Genomic DNA, 18,220 nt, shown 5'->3' with positions numbered 1-18,220 from the left:
GGACTGTCATAGAGACAAACTGCTAAAAAAACTGGGCAGTCTCAGCTATACATTCAGAATCCTCAGGCAGTCATGGGATATAAACACTGTAAAATGTTTGTGTTATGAACATAACACATTTTATAATAGCAAATCGCATCCCTGTAATCACTGATGCAGAAAACTTTTCCTCATGCAAACAAGACTAATGAAAATAATATAGAGAGTACCCATGCAATAAAATACCAATGCTACAATCAAAGAACTAAATATGTTGTCAGTGTTCTGTATTTACATTCCAGAAACAAACTCTACATCTAAATGATTACTTTGCATTCATACTTAAGTGTCTGGTTTAAAGTTCATAGAACTACTTACATATTATTTTGCGACTGTTTCGCTCTTGAGTAGAACATGGGTAAAATGAACACCTAAATTCTTCTCTTATTTTCTTACAGTGCTCATCTCTCCATAAGTAGGCGATAGTGATCAAAATATAATACAAAGGCCTGCCGGTTTCATTGTCACTTTGTTTTCTTCTACGTTTCACTGCCAGGTGCAAGAGCCGTACTATCAACAGTTAAATTACAAAATAAACCTTACACACAATCCGTAGTTGCTGTACAAATTGGCGAAAATATATAGCAGAGCCATTGGTGGGGAGGCTTGCATGCCTCAGCCATACAGATAGCTGTACCATAGGTGCAATCACAATGGAGGGGTATCTGGTAAGAGGCCAGACAACGTGTGGTTCCTGAAGAGGGGCAGCAGCATTTTCAGTAGTTGCAGGGGCAACAATCTAGGTGATTGACTGATCTGGCCTTGTAACACTAACCAAAATAGTCTTTCTGTGGTGGTACTGTGAACGACTGAAAGCAAGGGGAAACTACAGCCATAATTTTTCCTGAGGGCATGCAGCTTTACTGTATGGTTAAATGATGATGGCGTCCTCTTGGTTAAATATTCCAGAGGTAAAATAGTCTCACATTCGGATCTCTGGGCGGGGACTACCCAGGAGGACATCATTATTAGGAGAAAAAAAAAGGCTTTTTTTGGAGTGTGGAATGTCAGATCTCTTAAGCAGGCAGGTAGCTTAGAAAATTTAAAAAGGGAAATTGATAGGTTAGAGTTAGATATAGTGGGAATTAGTGAATTTTGGTGGCAAGAGGAACAAGACTTCTGGTCAGAGGTGAATACAGAGCTATAAATACAAAATCAAATAGGGATAATGCACGAGTAGGTTTAATGATGAATAAAAAAATAAGAGTGCGGGTAAGCTACTACAAACAACATAGTGAACACATTATTGTTCCCAAGATAGACATGAACCCCCTGCCTACCACAGAAGTACAAGTTTATATGCCAACTAGTTCCGCAGATGACGAGGAGATTGATGAAATGTATGATGATATAAAAGAAATTATTCAGATAGTGAAGACAGATGAAAATTTAGTAGCCATGGGTGACTGGAATTAGATAGTAGGAAAAGGAAGAGAAGGAAATGTAGTAGATGATCATGGAATGGGATTAAGGAATGAAAGAGGAAGCCACCTGGTAGAATTTTTCACAGAGCATAACTTAATCATAGCTAACACTTGGTTCAAGAATCATGAAAGAAGGCTGTATACATGGAAGAGACCTGTAGATACTGAAAGGTTTCAGATAGGTTATGTAATGGTAAGGCAGAGATTTAGGAACTAGGTTTTAAATTGTAAGACATTTCCAGTGGCAGATGTGGATTCTGACGACAATCTATTGGTTATGAACTGTAGATTAAAACTGAAGAAACTGCAAAAAGGTGGGAATTTAAGGAGATGGGACCTGGATAAACTGACAGAACCAGAGTTTGTAGAGAGTTTCAGGGAGAGCATTAGGGAACGATTGACAAGAATGGGGGAAAGAAATACAGTAGAAGAAGAATGGGTAGCTCTGAGGGATGAAGTAGTGACGGCAGCAGAGGATCAAGTAGGGAAAAAGACGAGGGCTAGTAGAAATCCTTGGGTAACAGAAGAGATATTGAATTTAACTGATGAAAGGAGAAAATATAGAATTGCAGTAAATGGAGCAGGCAAAATGGAATACCAACGTCTCAAAAATGAGATTGACAGGAAGTGAAAAATGGCTAAGCAGGGATGGCTAGGAGACAAATGTAAGGATATAGAGGCATGTATCACTAGGGGTAAGATAGATACTGCCTACAGGAAAATTAAAGAGACCTTTGGAGAAAAGAAAACCACCTCTATGAATATCAAGAGTTCAGATGGAAAACACAGTTCTAAGCAAAGAAGGGAAAGCAGAAAGGTGGAAGGAGTATATAGAGGGTCTATACAAGGCTGATGTACTTGAGGACAATATTATGGAAATAGAAGAGGATGTAGATGAAGATGAAATGGGAGATATGATACTGCGTAACGAGTTTGATAGAGCACTGAAGGACCTAAGTCGTAACAAGGCCCCGGGAGTAGACAACATTCCATCAGAACTACTGATAGCCTTGGGAAAGCGAGCCCTGACAAAATTCTACCATCTGGTGAGCAAGATGTATGAGATAGGTGAAATACCTTCAGACTTTAAGAAGAATATAATAATTCAAATCCCAAAGAAAGCAGGTGTGGACAGGTGTGAAAATAACTGAACTATCAGTTTAATAAGTCACAGCTGCAAAATACTATCGCGAATTCCTTACAGACGAATGGGAAAACTGGTAGAAGCTGTGACCTTGGGGAAGATGAGTTTGGATTCCATAGAAATGTTGGAACACGTGAGGCAATACTGACCTATGACTTATCTTAGAAGAAAGATTAAGGAAGGGCAAACCTACATTTCTAGCGTTTGTAGACTTTGAGAAAGCTTTTGATAATGTTGACTGGAATACTCTCTTTCAAATTCTGAAGGCGGCAGGGGTAAAATACAGGGAGCGAAAGGCTATTTACAATTTGTGCAGTAATCAAATGGCAGTTAGAAGAGTCAAGGGGCATGAAAAGGAAGCAGTGGTTGGGAATGGAGTGAGACAGGGTTGCAGTCTATCCCCCTTGTTATTCTATCTCTATATTGAGGAAGCAGTAAAGGAAACAAAAGAAGAATTTGGATTAGGGATTAAAATCCACAGAGAAGAAATAAAGACTTTGAGGTTCACCGATGACATTGTAATTCTGTCAGAGACAGCAGAGGACTTGCAAGAGCAGTTGAATGGAATGGACAGTGTCTTGAAAGGAGGATATAAGATGAACATCAACAAAAGCAAAACGGGGATAATGGAATGTAGTCAAATTAAATCGGGTGATGCTGAGGGAATTAGATTAGGAAATGAGACACTTAAAGTAGTAAAGGAGTTTTGCTATTTGGGGAGTAAAATAACTGATGATGGTCGAAGTAGAGAGGATATAAAATGTAGACGGGCAATGGCAAGGAAAGTGTTTCTAAAGAAGAGAAACTTGTTAACATAGAGTATAGATTTAATTGTCAGGAAGTTGTTTCTGAAAGTATTTGTATGGAGTGTAGCCGTGTATGGAAGTGAAACGTGGACGATAAATAGATTGGACAAGAAGAGAATAGAAGCTTTCGAAATGTGGTGCTACAGAAGAATGCTGAAGATTAGATGGGTAGATCACATAACTAATGAGGAGGTATTGAATAGGATTGGGGAGAAGAGAAGTTTGTGGCACAACTTGACAAGAAGAAGGGATCGGTTGGTAGGACATGTTCTGAGGCATCAAGGGCTTACCAATTTAGTATTGGAGGGCACTGTGGAGGGTAAAAATCTTAGAGGGAGACCAAGAGATGAATACACTAAGCAGGTTCAGAAGGATGTAGGTTGCAGTAGGTACTGAGAGATGAAGAAACTAGCACAGGATAGAGTAGCATGGAGAGCTGCAGAAAAGCAATCTCTGGACTGAAGACCACAACAACAACAACAACAACAACAGGAGAAAGTTGGTGACTGAAACTTCATGAAAGATCTTGTCATATCAAAATCCCCCTTTTTTTAAAAAAATGATTGCCAATCCATCATGCGTATCACACTCGCAACACTCTCTCCCCTATTTGGTGATAGTACAAAATGAGCTGCCATCTTTTAACTTGACTAATGTCCTCCGAGAGTCTTGTTTGGTAAATGTACTGTACCATACACAGCAGTAGCCTGGAACCATAATGTATGCAAACTCTTTAGTAGATTTGTTGCATCTTCTAAGTGTTCTGCCAATAAAACAGTCTTTAGTTTGACTTCTATGCTATATATTTGATGGTATCAATTTAAATTGAAGCTTTGTGCCAGATTAAAACTGTGTGACAGACTGAGACTTGAACTCTGGACCTTTGCCTTTCACGGGTAACTGCTCTACTGACTGAGCTATCCAGGCATGACTCACAAACTGTCCTTGCAGCTTTACTTCGGCCAGTGTCCCATCTCCTACCTTCCAAACTTCACTGAAGCTCTCCTGGAAGGTAGGAGATGAGGTACTGGCAGAAGTAAAGCTGTGAGGACTGATCATGATTCAGCTTGGTTAGCTCAGTCGGTAGAGCATTCACCTGCAAAAGGCAAAGGTCCTTGGTTCGAGTCTCGGTTCAGGACACAGTTTTAATCTGCCAGGAAGTTTCACATCAGTGTACACTCTGCTGCAGTTTGGAAATCTCATTCCCAATTTAACTTGTTTGTAATTGTAATCCTTAGGTATTTGATTAAAGCAACAATCTTTAAATGTGTGTGATTTATCATGTAGCCTAAACCTGAACAGATTTTTTAAGTACTCTGGAGGACTCCACAATTTTTGTTGTTTAGTATAAATTGCCACTTTTCACACCATACAGACGCTTTTTCTCAATCATTTTGCATTCAATTTGACCTTCTGAGAGCTTTACTAGTTGATAAATGACAGAAACATATACAAACAATCTAAGAGAGCTGCTCAGATTGTGTACTAAATTATTTATGTAGATTACGAATTGCAGGGGGAGAGGGGGGGGGGGGGGTGTCTATGACATTTTCTTGGGCATCCTCAGATATCACTTCTGTTTCACTAGATGACTTCCAGTTAGTTACTAGAACTGTGCATGTTGTTGTTGTTGTTGTTGTGGTCTTCAGTCCTGAGACTGGTTTGATGCAGCTCTCCATGCTACTCTATCCTGTGCAAGCTTTTTCATCTCCCAGTACCTACTGCAACCTACATCCTTCTGAATCTGCTTAGTGTATTCATCTCTTGGTCTCCCTCTACGATTTTTACCCTCCACGCTGCCCTCCAATACTAAATTGGTGATCCCTTGATGCCTCAGAACATGTCCTACCAACCGATCCCTTCTTCTGGTCAAGTTGTGCCACAAACTTCTCTTCTCCCCAATCCTATTCAATACTTCCTCATTAGTTATGTGATCTACCCATCTAATCTTCAGCATTCTTCTGTAGCACCACATTTCGAAAGCTTCTATTCTCTTCTTGTCCAAACTATTTATCGTCCATGTTTCACTTCCATACATGGCTACACTCCATACGAATACTTTCAGAAATGACTTCCTGACACTTAAATCAATACTGGATGTTAACAAATTTCTCTTCTTCAGAAACACTTTCCTTGCCATTGCCAGCCTACATTTTATATCCTCTCTACTTCGACCATCATCAGTTATTTTACTCCCCAAATAGCAAAACTCCTTTACTACTTTAAGTGTCTCATTTCCTAATCTAATTCCCTCAGCATCACCCGACTTAATTAGACAACATTCCATTATCCTTGTTTTGCTTTTGTTGATGTTCATCTTATATACTCTTTTCAAGACACTGTCCATTCCATTCAATGCTCTTCCAAGTACTTTGCTGTCTCTTACAGAATTACAATGTCATCGGCGAACCTCAAAGTTTTTATTTCTTCTCCATGAATTTTAATACCTACTCCGGATTTTTCTTTTGTTTCCTTTACTGCTTGCTCAATATACAGATTGAACAACATCAGGGAGAGGCTACAACCCTGTCTTACTCCCTTCCCAACCACTGCTTCCCTTTCATGTCCCTCGACTCTTATAACTGCCATCTGGTTTCTGTACAAATTGTAAATAGCCTTTCGCTCCCTGTATTTTACCCCTGCCACCTTTAGAATTTGAAAGAGAGTATTCCAGTCAACATTGTCAAAAGCTTTCTCTAAGTCTACAAATGCTAGAAACGTAGGTTTGCCTTTCCTTAATCTTTCTTCTAAGATAAGTCGTAAGATCAGTATTGCCTCACGTGTTCCAGTGTTTCTACGGAATCCAAACTGATCTTCCCTGAGGTTGGCTTCTACTAGTTTTTCCATTCGCCTGTAAAGAATTTGTGTTAGTATTTTGCAGCTGTGACTTATTAAACTGATAGTTCGGTAATTTTCACATCTGTCAACACCTGCTTTCTTTGGGATTGGAATTATTATATTCTTCTTGAAGTCTGAGGGTATTTCGCCTGTTTCATACATCTTGCTCACCAGATGGTAGAGTTTTGTCAGGACTGGCTCTCCCACAGCCGTCAGTAGTTCCAATGGAATATTGTCTACTCCGGGGGCCTTGTTTCGACTCAGGTCTTTCAGTGCTCTGTCAAACTCTTCACGCAGTATCATATCTCCCATTTCATCTTCATCTACAGCCTCTTCCATTTCCATAATATTGTCCTCAAGTACATCGCCCTTGTATAGACCCTCTATATACTCCTTCCACCTTTCTGCTTTCCCTTCTTTGCTTAGAACTGGGTTTCCATCTGAGCTCTTGATATTCATACAAGTCGTTCTCTTATCTCCAAAGGTCTCTTTAATTTTCCTGTAGGTGGTATCTATCTTACCCCTAATGAGATAGGCCTCTACATCCTTACATTTGTCCTCTAGCCATCCCTGCTTAACCATTTTGCACTTCCTGTCGATCTCATTTTTGAGACGTTTGTATTCCTTTTTGCCTGTTTCACTTACTGCATTTTTATATTTTCTCCTTTCATCAATTAAATTCAATATTTCTTCTGTTACCCAAGGATTTCTACTAGCCCTCGTCTTTTTACCTCTGGTTCTTTCAGTTTATCCAGGTCCCATCTCCTTAAATTCGCACCTTTTTGCAGTTTCTTCAGTTTTAATCTACAGGTCATAACCAATATACTGTGGTCAGAGTCCACATCTGCCCCTGGAAATGTCTTACAATTTAAAACCTGGTTCCTAAATCTCTGTCTTACCATTATATAATCTATCTGATACCTTTTAGTATCTCCAGGGTTCTTCCATGTATACAACCTTATTTCATGATTCTTAAACCAAGTGTTAGTTATGATTATGTTGTGCTCTGTGCAAAATTCTACAAGGCGGCTTCCTCTTTCATTTCTTATCCCCAATCCATATTCACCTACTATGTTTCCTTCTCTCCCTTTTCCTACACTCGAATTCCAGTCACCCATGACTATTAAATTTTCGTCTCCCTTCACAATCTGAATAATTTCTTTTATTTCATCATACATTTCTTCAATTTCTTCGTCATCCGCAGAGCTAGTTGGCATATAAACTTCTACTACTATAGTAGGTGTGGGCTTCTTATCTATCTTGGCCACAATAATGCGTTCACTATGCTGTTTGTAGTAGCTTACCCACGTTCCTATTTTCCTATTCATTATTAAACCTACTCCTGCATTACCCCTATTTGATTTTGTGTTTATAACCCTGTAGTCACCTGACCAGTAGTCTTGTTCCTCCTGCCACCGAACTTCACTAATTCCCACTATATCTAACTTCAACCTATCCATTTCCCTTTTTAAATTTTCTAACCTACCTGCCCGATTAAGGATCTGACATTCCACGCTCCGATCCGTAGAACGCCAGTTTTCTTTCTCCTGATAACGACATCCTCTTGAGTAGTCCCCGCCCGGAGATCCGAATGGGGGACTATTTTACCTCCGGAATATTTTACCCAAGAGGAAGCCATCATCATGTAATCATACAGTAAAGCTGCATGCCCTCGGGAAAAATTACGGCTGTAGTTTCCCCTTGCTTTCAGCCATTCGCAGTACCAGCACAGCAAGGCCGTTTTGGTTATTGTTACAAGGCCAGATCAGTCAATCATCCAGACTGTTGCCCTTGCAACTACTGAAAAGGCTGCTGCCCCTCTTCAGGAACCACACATTTGTCTGGCCTCTCAACAGATACCCCTCCGTTGTGGTTGCACCTACGGTACGGCTATCTGTATCGCTGAGGCACGCAAGCCTCCCCACCAACGGCAAGGTCCATGGTTCATGGGGGGGGGAGGGCTGGTAGATAGACATAATAAAGAAACACACACATATATATGTCTGCCTCTGTGTGTGTGTGTGTGTGTGTGTGTGTGTGTGTGTGTGTGTGTGTGTGTGTGCGTGCGTGCGTGCGCGCGAGAGTGTATACCTGTCCCTTTTTCCCCCTAAGGTAAGTCTTTCCACTCCCGGGATTGGAATGACTCCTTACCCTCTTCCTTAAAATCCACATCCTGTGTGTGTTTGTGTGTTTTTTTATTGTGTCTATCTACCAGCACTTTCCCGTTGATATATTGTGTCTATCTACCAGCACTTTCCCGTTGATATATATCTGCGTGTGTGTGTGTGTGTGTGTGTGTGTACACAATATAACTTCTGCACCATTTCAGTGCAGTAATGGGTTCATTGTAAATAAATATTGTAGTAGTTCTATTACATGTTATTACCTCATAAATAAAAAAAATACCTTTTTTATTTTAAATTCAGTGCATTAGTGTTTGTAAAATGATTCTTTCGTATAGTGTTCATTAAAAAAAAAGACTATCATTCCACTTGGGACCTGTGGAAGGTACTATGGATCAATTGGAATGAAAATAAATCTAATCTAATTTTATAAACATATCACTTTCATAACAAGACATATTTATAACAAGTAGCTAAACAACTAACATAATTTCTAAAGTTTTGATTTCTCTCTTTTACAGAAATGTATACTTCACTATAAAGTTTTGATCATAAATTGCAATTAGAGAATATTTATCAGTTTTTGTAGTGTTTTGTCTTTTTATGTTACTTTTAATCTAACATTCCATTAATTACCTGGAGATAGAGAGAGAGAGAGAGAGAGAGATAGAGAGAGAGAGAGAGAGAGAGAGAGGGTGGGAGGGAGGGGTGGGGGGGGGGGGAGGGGAGAGTGTAAACATTTTTCTCTGTTTTCCTGTTGATCTTTTTAATATCTCGTTATTAACTTAGTGACCTAGTCTAACAGTTTTCTGCTGATGTCATAAGTTTTCTTATTTTCTTGGTATTTTGAAATGCTTTACCTACTATTTAGAAGAGTTTCTGTAACTGTGAAACTTGACACAGTGTAATAAAGTTACTGTGCATGCAGATTGAACCAGGCAATGGCAGTGATGAAGATCGTGAAATGAAGTTGTTCCCAGATGAAACCAAGCAGGAAATGAACATCACATGCCATTCTCTTACAACCGATTTCCTGATATATGCTACTGATGTAAGTAACATGTTTTATTAAGAAGTTTTCTGTGGTGCTTTAATTAAGGTCGGTGTTTTTGTTTATTTATTGCATGGTTTTCCAAATACGCAAAAGTATCTAAATCAAATGGAAATGTACAAATGTAACAAACAATCTAGAGCACTCAGAATCACTTGCTCATATCTCTATCAAATGCTCATAGTGAGCACTCCTGAACAATGTGTTCTATTGTTTGCTCCTCCACTCTGCAATCAGCAGATGAACAGAAACCCCACTTCTTCAAGGTGCAACGACACCTCCCTTCACCTGCCCTAATGCTGTTCACCCTCAACTATGTTTGGCACAGTAGTTGGAATCCTTCAATCTTCTTTGTCTGATCTCAAACCAGGTGAGTGTTGCTGGGTTGATGTTCATTCCAGAGTTGTTGACACTTGGAGGTCACATTGAAAGAAGTGATATTTTCAGACTCAACCAAAGGTCATTATGTGATTTCAGATGAGTTGATGGTGAACCTTGTAGGACATTGCACAATGGTGAGTTCTTATGAGAAGTGATCTTCTTGAGCATATTTATCGCAGCCACTTTCCTTCTTAGATCTTGTGAACCAATGTTAGCTAGGACAGGAGACCTTCGATCTAGTGGTCCCAGTGATAACTCTCATGGTTTCATTGAGCTGCACATCAATCTTCACTGTGTTGGTGGTGTTTTCCCACATACAGTTGCATTATTCACCAGCAGAATACACTAGAGCGAGTGCACCAAAGTGTTGGGTATTGGTGTCTGCACCCCCAACTTTTTCCAGCAGTCTTGCGAAGTAGATTCACTCTTGAGCCAAGTTTCGTAGTTAACTTGATGTACTGTTGTTTGAGTGTCAAGGACCAATTCAGAGTGATTCCTGTATGTATATATATCAGGTTGTAGTTATTTGGTATTTCAGTTCTGCCTGGTATTACATGTAGTGTCCTTTGACCCTAGGTGAATGAAACAGAAATCTGTGTGAATGAAGTATGTAGTTTTTTTTTTGTGTGTGTGTGTGTGTGTGTGTGTGTGTGTGTGTGTGTGTGTGTGTGTGTGTGTCTGTGTCTAATTTTTCTTCTTTCCCAGCCTTGTGCCTACTGAACTAGTGTACTGTATCCGATGACTTTGAAAAATATTGGATATTGATGTCTAATGACCTTTACATGTATGGGATGTTAAACTCTAACGTTCCTTCCTTCATCCTTTTTATATTGAGCATCCACAATTCACTCCACTGTGATGTAGAGCTTGCAGAGGCCACATTGCAGGCACATGAGAGTACATGAATAGCTCTCAGCAGGTACCAGGTATATAGAGAAATTATACTGTTCATTGTGTCTGCTGAGGATGAGCAAAACTCCAATGTATGTGGATTTTCTGAGGATGAGCAAAACTCCAATGTATGTGGATTTTACATAGAGCAGATTATGATGGCTGGACAACTTGGAGCGTCGGTGGGGGTGGGGGTGGGGGGGTGGGGGTGGTGGGGGGGTTGGGGGGGGGGGTAGTGAGCAATTTACCTACTGTAGTCATTAATATCTGTTAAAATTGTTTACATGGTTACGGAACGGAATCACTAGTTGATATGAAGTTAAGTGTTTGAACATCTATTTATCTTTCTAGAGTTTGGAAGTCTGAAACTTCTCCACTCTGTAGGGCTAAATAGGTGTCAATCTGCAACACAAGTGATAATGAAGCAAGAGGAAGGCATAAGTATTTATTAGGATACATTTCGTCAAATGTACTCAAAAGAGGACACCCACTTGTCTCTTCCTTCATGCAATAACACTTTTAGTAGGGAAATATTAATATCAAGACTGGATCACGGAACAAAAATAACAAATTGGCTGCCCAAGTGAAGCGTGCTTCCCTCCACACCACATTGACAATTATATAATCATGTACCATTTTTCAATAAATTGCTTTCTCAACACTTACATTGTGGGATGTAAACAGACCTGCAGTGTTCATTTATTCACAGCAGCTCATATCACATGTTGAGTAACCAGTGAATGAGGCGTTGTACTCCCTCACTCATATCATCCCACACTACACTACAGTATACCAGGCCTATCCAGAAAGAAACAGATATTTTGAAATAAAAAAGTAACAATATGGGAAAACCAAATTTTAGTATATACATTTTAAAGGTACTCGCTTAAGCTATTTTTCTACCTACTTGCCATTCAAACTGACACACTTATTATATCACGGCACAAGTTTTTCAATACAGTCTCTGTAGAAATCTGCCACCTGCAATTGCAACCACTGGTTTATACCGGGATTCAGCTCAGTGTCAGTATCAAAGCACTGTGTAGCGAGCCATAGTGCAAAAGGGCTTTGGAGCCAACAGCTTGTTGAAGAGCTGCATCCCATGCTCACAGTTCTGGTACACTGGTGTTCAAATAGTGACGAAAACAAATACACACACTCCTGCTGTTATGTCACAGCACTGTGTAAGAACTGTGTGTATATCTCCATTATCAGAGAATCTTTTTAGAGTTATAATTCTCAAGATTTATAATTATAATGTGTGTGTGTGTGTGTGTGTGTGTGTGTGTGTGAAGTATGGTTATATGCTTAAAGTCTTATTGTATTACTTGTATTAAATGTTGTTTGTTTCTTTATATGTTTATGCTTTCAGTATAAATAAATAAGCAAAATGAAACTAGTCAATTCCAGTATTGTGCAAAGCTTTTATGTGGTTTAGAGTAATTTATAGAAAGAGGCATTAAATTTTGAAATTTGGGAAGCTGATATGATTCCTTCAGGACCTCTTGGCTTTTTTCTTAAAAAAAAAAAAAAAAATATTTGTTGAGGCAAGACTGAATTTATATACATTTTTGTCTTTCCCACTTTATCTTTAACTTCTTTATTTGGCTACCAAAGAATGATGTTCTAGTCACAATAACTCCAAACATAGTAAGTGCTACTGTGGTTTGCTACGAACTCAGCCTCAGCTGTAATAGTTTGTAGTAGTTAGAAGTGAATTCCAGTAACATATCTTACACATGCGCTTTAAATTTTTAATTTTTTACAGATGGGCCATATCCATTACTTCTTCATTGAAGACTGGAAGATAGTGGTAGATTTTCAGCACACTATTGGAATACGCAGTATCTACTCAAACCAAAGTGGAAGCCGTGTCATTTTCATTGATGACAAGAGTGAAGGCTACATTTATAATCCTGTGAGAAATGATTCCACATATTAAATATTTGGCCTAGCAAAAGTTATTGTTCAAACAATGGAAAATACAGGATGGAATAATGACAATATTATGAAAGAAATAGATTACTACCCACCATATAGCAAGATGCTTAGTCACAGACAGGTACAGCAAAAAGACTACTAAACACACAAGCTTTTGCCAGAAAGGCTTCTTCTGAAAAAGACAACATACACCCACTCATTCACACACACACATTAGCAGCCAGAGACAGTGGGTGTATGTGTGTAAGCTGTGTCTGTGTGAAGGTATGTGCGTATGTTATCAGTTTCAGAAGAATGCCTTCTGAAAAAGCTTTTGTGTTTAGTAGCCTTATTCTTGTGCCTGTCTGCAACCTGACATCTCTGCTATGTGGTAAGTAGCAATCTATCCTTTTCACAATATTGTCAAAAGTTATTGTTCCCTCTAATGTTAATTATTATTAAAGAAAAATCGAATAAGAATTTTGTTATTGTTTCAATTTTAAGCAATCCTTACTCTATGCTAATAGTGTTCATTTTGAAGAATTTTAAGCTACTGTTACATCCAAATAACATATAATTAAGAAATATATAAACGTCAAAATTGTAAATTGCATATGGACTGGTCTTGGTACATACACAATGTGATCAAAAGTATCTGAACACCTGGCTGAAAATGACTTACAAGTTTGTGGCGCCCTCCATTGGTAATGCTGGAATTCAGTATGGTGTTGGATGGTTTCTTGGGGAATGGCAGCCCATTCTTCATGGAGCACTGCACTGAGGAGAGGTATCGATGTTGGTCAGTGAGGCCTGGCATGAAGTCGACATTCCAAAACAGCCCAAAGGTGTTCTGTAGGATGCAGGACAGGACTCTGTGCAGGCCAGTCCATTATGGGGATGTTATTGTAGTGTAACCACTCCGCCACAGGTGCTCGACCGTGTTGAAAGACGCAGTTACCATCCCTGAATTGCTCTTCAGCAGTGCGAAGGAAGAAGGTACTTAAAACATCACTATACACCTGTGCTGTGATAGTACCATGGAAAACAACAAGGGGTGCAAGCCCCGTCCATGAAAAACACGACCACACCATAACACCACACGCTGGCAGGTGAAGTTCACTGGGTGTTCGCCATACCCACATGCTGCCTTCAGATCGCCACATTGTGCACCATGATTTGTCACTCCAAACAAAGTTTTTCCACTGTTTAATCATCCAGTGTTTACACACCTTACATCAAGAGAGGCATCATTTGGCATTTACCGGCGTGATGTGTGGCTTATGAGCAGCTGCTCAGCCATGAAATCCAAGTTTTCTCACCTCCAGCCTAGCTGTCATAATACTTGCAGTGGATCCTGATGCAGTTTGGAATTCCTGTGTGATGGTCTGGATAGATGTCTGCCTATTACACATTACAACCCTCTTCAACTGTCTGCATTCTCTGTTAGTCAACAGACAAGGTCGGCTTGTACACCTTTGTGCTGTACATGTCCCTTCACGATTCCACTTCACTATCACATCAGAAACGGTGGACCTAGGGATTTTTAGGAGTTGACATTTGGCTAAGCAGGCGGGTTCTCTACAAATAATTAAACTGAGTGGTTATTAATTTAAATTAATCTTTATTAGTTTTATAGCAGTTCTTGCTGAAACAACGTGACACAGTTGCAAACACTTCCACTGTATTTAATTTTCACGTTAGATCTTCCCCATCCACCATTATCACTTTCTCCTGGCATAGAGTTTCTCCTGTTTTTCACAACCTGCTCATTGTGTGTGCCATAAGAAACATTCTTGCAATTTTTTTAGGCCTCCAACATTTCCGTTTGTTAGGCGAGAGACATATCCTCTGTCAAAAGATTGCATTTAGTCTTCCCATATTGGTATCATTGGATATTTAGTGGACCAAAACTAACTTCTAATCGGCTGTTGAATAGAACTTGTGGCATATGATTCACGTAATGTCCAATAAATTTACCGGCTCTTGTATTCAAACTCCACCAAAAACAGTGCATGTTTCGTGCTAGGTAAGAATGCAATCAATTGCTTAGATTAGATTAGATTAATACTTGTTCCATAGATCATGAATACGACACTTCGTAATGATGTGGAACGTGTCAGGTTAATGAAAGATGTCTGTAGAAGATATTACATTACACAAAATATTGCATGACACTAATGTTTAAGTTGGTTTTTTTCCCCTCCCTTAATTTATATCTAAAAATTCAGCCAATGAGTAGAAGGAGTTGTCATCTAGAAATTCTTTTAATTTATTTTTAAATGTTGGTTGGCTATCTGTCAGGCTTTTGATGCTGTTTGGTAGGTGACCAAAGACTTTTGTGGCAGCATAATTTACCCCTTTCTGTGCCAAAGTCAGATTTAACCCTGCATAGTGAAGAGCATCCTTTCTCCTGGTGTTATAGCTATGCACGCTGCTATTACTTTTGAACTGAGTTGGATTATTAACAACAAATTTCATAAGTGAATATATCTATTGTGAGGTTACTGTGAGGATCCCTAGATCCTTAAATAGATGTCTGCAGGATGACCGTGGGTGGGCTCCAGCAATTATTCTGATTACACATTTTTGAGCAATGAATACTTTTCTACTCAACGATGGATTACCCCAGAATATGATGCCATACAAAAGCAGTGAATGAAAGTAGGCATAGTAAGCTAATTTACTGAGATTCTTATCACTAAAATTTGCAATAACCCTAATAGCGTATGTAGCTGAACTCAGACGTTTCAGCAGACCATCAATGTGTTGCTTCCAGTTTAACCTCTCATCAATGGACACACCTAAAAATTTTGAAAATTCTACCTTAGCTACAGACTTCTGTTCAAAGTCTATATTTATTACTGGAGTTGTGCCATTTACTGTACGGAACTGTATATACTGTGTTTTATCAAAATTTAAAGAGAGTCCATTTGCTGAGAACCACTTAATAATTTTGTGGAAAACATCATTTACAATTACATCACTTAGTTCTTGGTTTTTGGATGTCATTACTATACTTGTATCATCAGCAAAAAGAACTAACTTTGCATCTTCATCAATGTGGAATGGTAAGTCATTAATGTATATCAAGAACAGTAAAGGACCTAAGACCGAACCCTGTGGGACCCCGTACCTGATAGCCCCCCAGTTTGAGGAATCAGCTGTTGTTTTAACATTACATGAACCACTTATTTCAACTTTCTGCATTCGTCCAGTTAAGTATGAATTAATCCATTTGTGCACTGCCCCCCTCAAACCATAATGATTTAGCTTATCTAAAAGAATTCCATGATTTACACAATCAAAGGCCTTTGAGAGATCACAAAAAATACCAATGGGTGATGTCCGGTTATTCAGAGTATTTAATATTTGATCAGTGAAAGCATATATAGCATTTTCTGTTGAAAAGCCTTTCTGAAAACCAAACTGACATTTTGTTAGTACTTTATTTTTACAAATATGGGAGGCTACTCTTGAATACATTACTTTCTCAAAAATTTTTGATAGAGCTGTCAGAAGAGAGATTGGGTGGTAGTTGTTGACATCCGATGTATCCCCCTTTTTATGCAATGGTTTTACAATGGCATATTTCAATCTATCGGGGAAAACACCCTGCTCCAAAGAGCTATTACATACATGGCTGAGAATCCTACTTATCTATGGGGAACAAGCTATAAGTACCTTGCTGGAAATGCCATCAATTCCATAAGAGCTTTTACTTTTCAGTGAGTTTATTATTTTACTGATTTCAGAGGGAGAGGTTGGTGGAAATACAGTTGTTTCAAACTGCACAGGTATGGCCTCTTCTATTAGTAGCCTTGCCTCTTCTAGTGAAGATCTAGATCCTATTTTCTCCACAACATTTAAAAGATGATTATTGAAAATATTTTCAATTTCTGATTGTTTGTTAGTATGCTTGTCATTCAGTTTTATGGCACTAAAGTCTTCCTGTGCTCTTGGTTGCCCTGTTTCCCTTTCAATAATATTCCAAATTGCTTTAATCTTATTATCAGAGTTACTGATCTCAGACATGATACACATGCTTCTGGACTTTTTAATAAGTTTTCTTAGTACGGCACAATAGTTTTTATAATATTGAACAATTCCGGGGTCAGTACTCCCTCTTGCTGTTAGATACAGTTCTCTCTTACGGTTGCAACATATTCTTATTCCTTTAGTTAGCCAAGGTTTTTTATATGTTTTCTTGGAATTATGTTTAACTATTTTCTTGGGAAAACAATTTTCAAATACCGTAAAAAATGTATCATGAAATAAAGTTTGCATCGGGTTCCTTATACACTTCATCCCAGTCTAGCTGCTGTAGGCTTTCCCTAAAGTTTTCAATATTTATATTGTTAATTGAATGCACTGTTTTGAAATTCTGATTTGATATACTGCATGGAGCTATGTCATGTACTGTAACTAGCTGTGCACCATGATCTGAAAGACCATTCTCAACAGGATAAGCATTTATGTCATTAAACTTATCTTGGTCTATAATTACATTACATTACAACATCAAATTTACCTCTTCAAAATAGTGGAAAGGTTATATAGTTACATTCAGTGTATGAAAATTAAGCCTTATGAAACTATCCAATGCCTTGTAATCACATTTATTTTCAAAACACAGGCTGAATACTACGATACGAATCATAACAATTGTAAAATAATTTTATAGTGAGTTTTCGGAATCCTTGAAAAATTTGTCTGATTGTGTACTTAACACACGTTGGAAATGCTCTTTTATGATTTTTTTGCTTCAGAGGCCAATAATCTTCTTGTACAATAAACTATAATGATGAAAAATTATAAAGCTGTCCTGCTTCTGTATCTTGATATAGGTCCAAATCAAACCTGCCTTTCTTTTTAAAGTATTACAAATAGTGATGTGCTTTAGTATAAACTGCAAAAAGTTCTGAAAATAATTCTTAAAGTACAGGTGACCGATCAGGCTCTGAAGATCCCTGACTTGCCAGCAAAATGTCGTGGAGTACTTTGGGACTCAGCTTCTGAAGGACGAGACACGTTTGCTGCTTTTGATGACTCTGAAATTGTAATATATGTGTACATAAGAAATTCTGTCAACGGTATGTAAATTTGTTGTATATGTTACTGGCTTTAGTATTAATAATTCTGAAGTCTCACAATATTCTATAGTGTGTCTTGATTATATTAATAAGAAAAGCAGGACATGTGGGCTGTAAAAATGATACTGACAGATTTCAAGAAGTTATAGAGGATGTCTTGTGGAACAAATTGAGGATAGGAACCCAACCCTAGAAATGCCATCCACTGATTCTGTGTGGCAAACACTTCACCAGCAGGTGTGACGTTGTAGGCTCACATAAATTCTCACAATAAGCCTGACAACATTCCAGATGTTAGATGACACTGAGAGTGTCCTTGCATGTTAAAACAACACTATAGAGACTATTAGGTGCAGCCTCACTGTAGAAACTCACATTTGTTGCTACACGCCACCTAGAGGTAGGAGTTGGCTTCTATGAACTCAGCATTCTGTAGTGTCATTTGATGGCATTTTCAGATGTGGGTTCCTATCGAGTTTGTTCCTCAAGACACTCTGTGCAACCCTTCTTAAG

At 38.6% G+C, this 18,220-nt stretch overlaps 1 protein-coding gene across 2 annotated transcripts in view; it reads left to right on the top strand.

The window, feature by feature from the left end:
* The window catches only part of LOC124789640 (WD repeat-containing protein 19), a 316,330-nt gene that overhangs the window by 157,099 nt on the left and 141,011 nt on the right, over positions 1 to 18,220 (top strand). For both annotated transcript variants that reach the window (XM_047257070.1, XM_047257071.1), the window contains exons 9-11: positions 9,303 to 9,425; positions 12,466 to 12,615; positions 17,560 to 17,707. In XM_047257070.1, coding sequence (XP_047113026.1) covers positions 9,303 to 9,425; positions 12,466 to 12,615; positions 17,560 to 17,707 — 421 coding nt within the window. The remainder of the gene's footprint in view (positions 1 to 9,302; positions 9,426 to 12,465; positions 12,616 to 17,559; positions 17,708 to 18,220) is intronic.

Source organism: Schistocerca piceifrons, chromosome 3 (assembly GCF_021461385.2).
Source record: "Schistocerca piceifrons isolate TAMUIC-IGC-003096 chromosome 3, iqSchPice1.1, whole genome shotgun sequence".
NCBI classification, from domain to species: Eukaryota; Metazoa; Arthropoda; class Insecta; order Orthoptera; family Acrididae; genus Schistocerca; species Schistocerca piceifrons.
The sequence above is the reverse complement of the archived record's forward strand: the minus strand, read 5'-3'. Positions and strand labels throughout refer to the sequence as shown.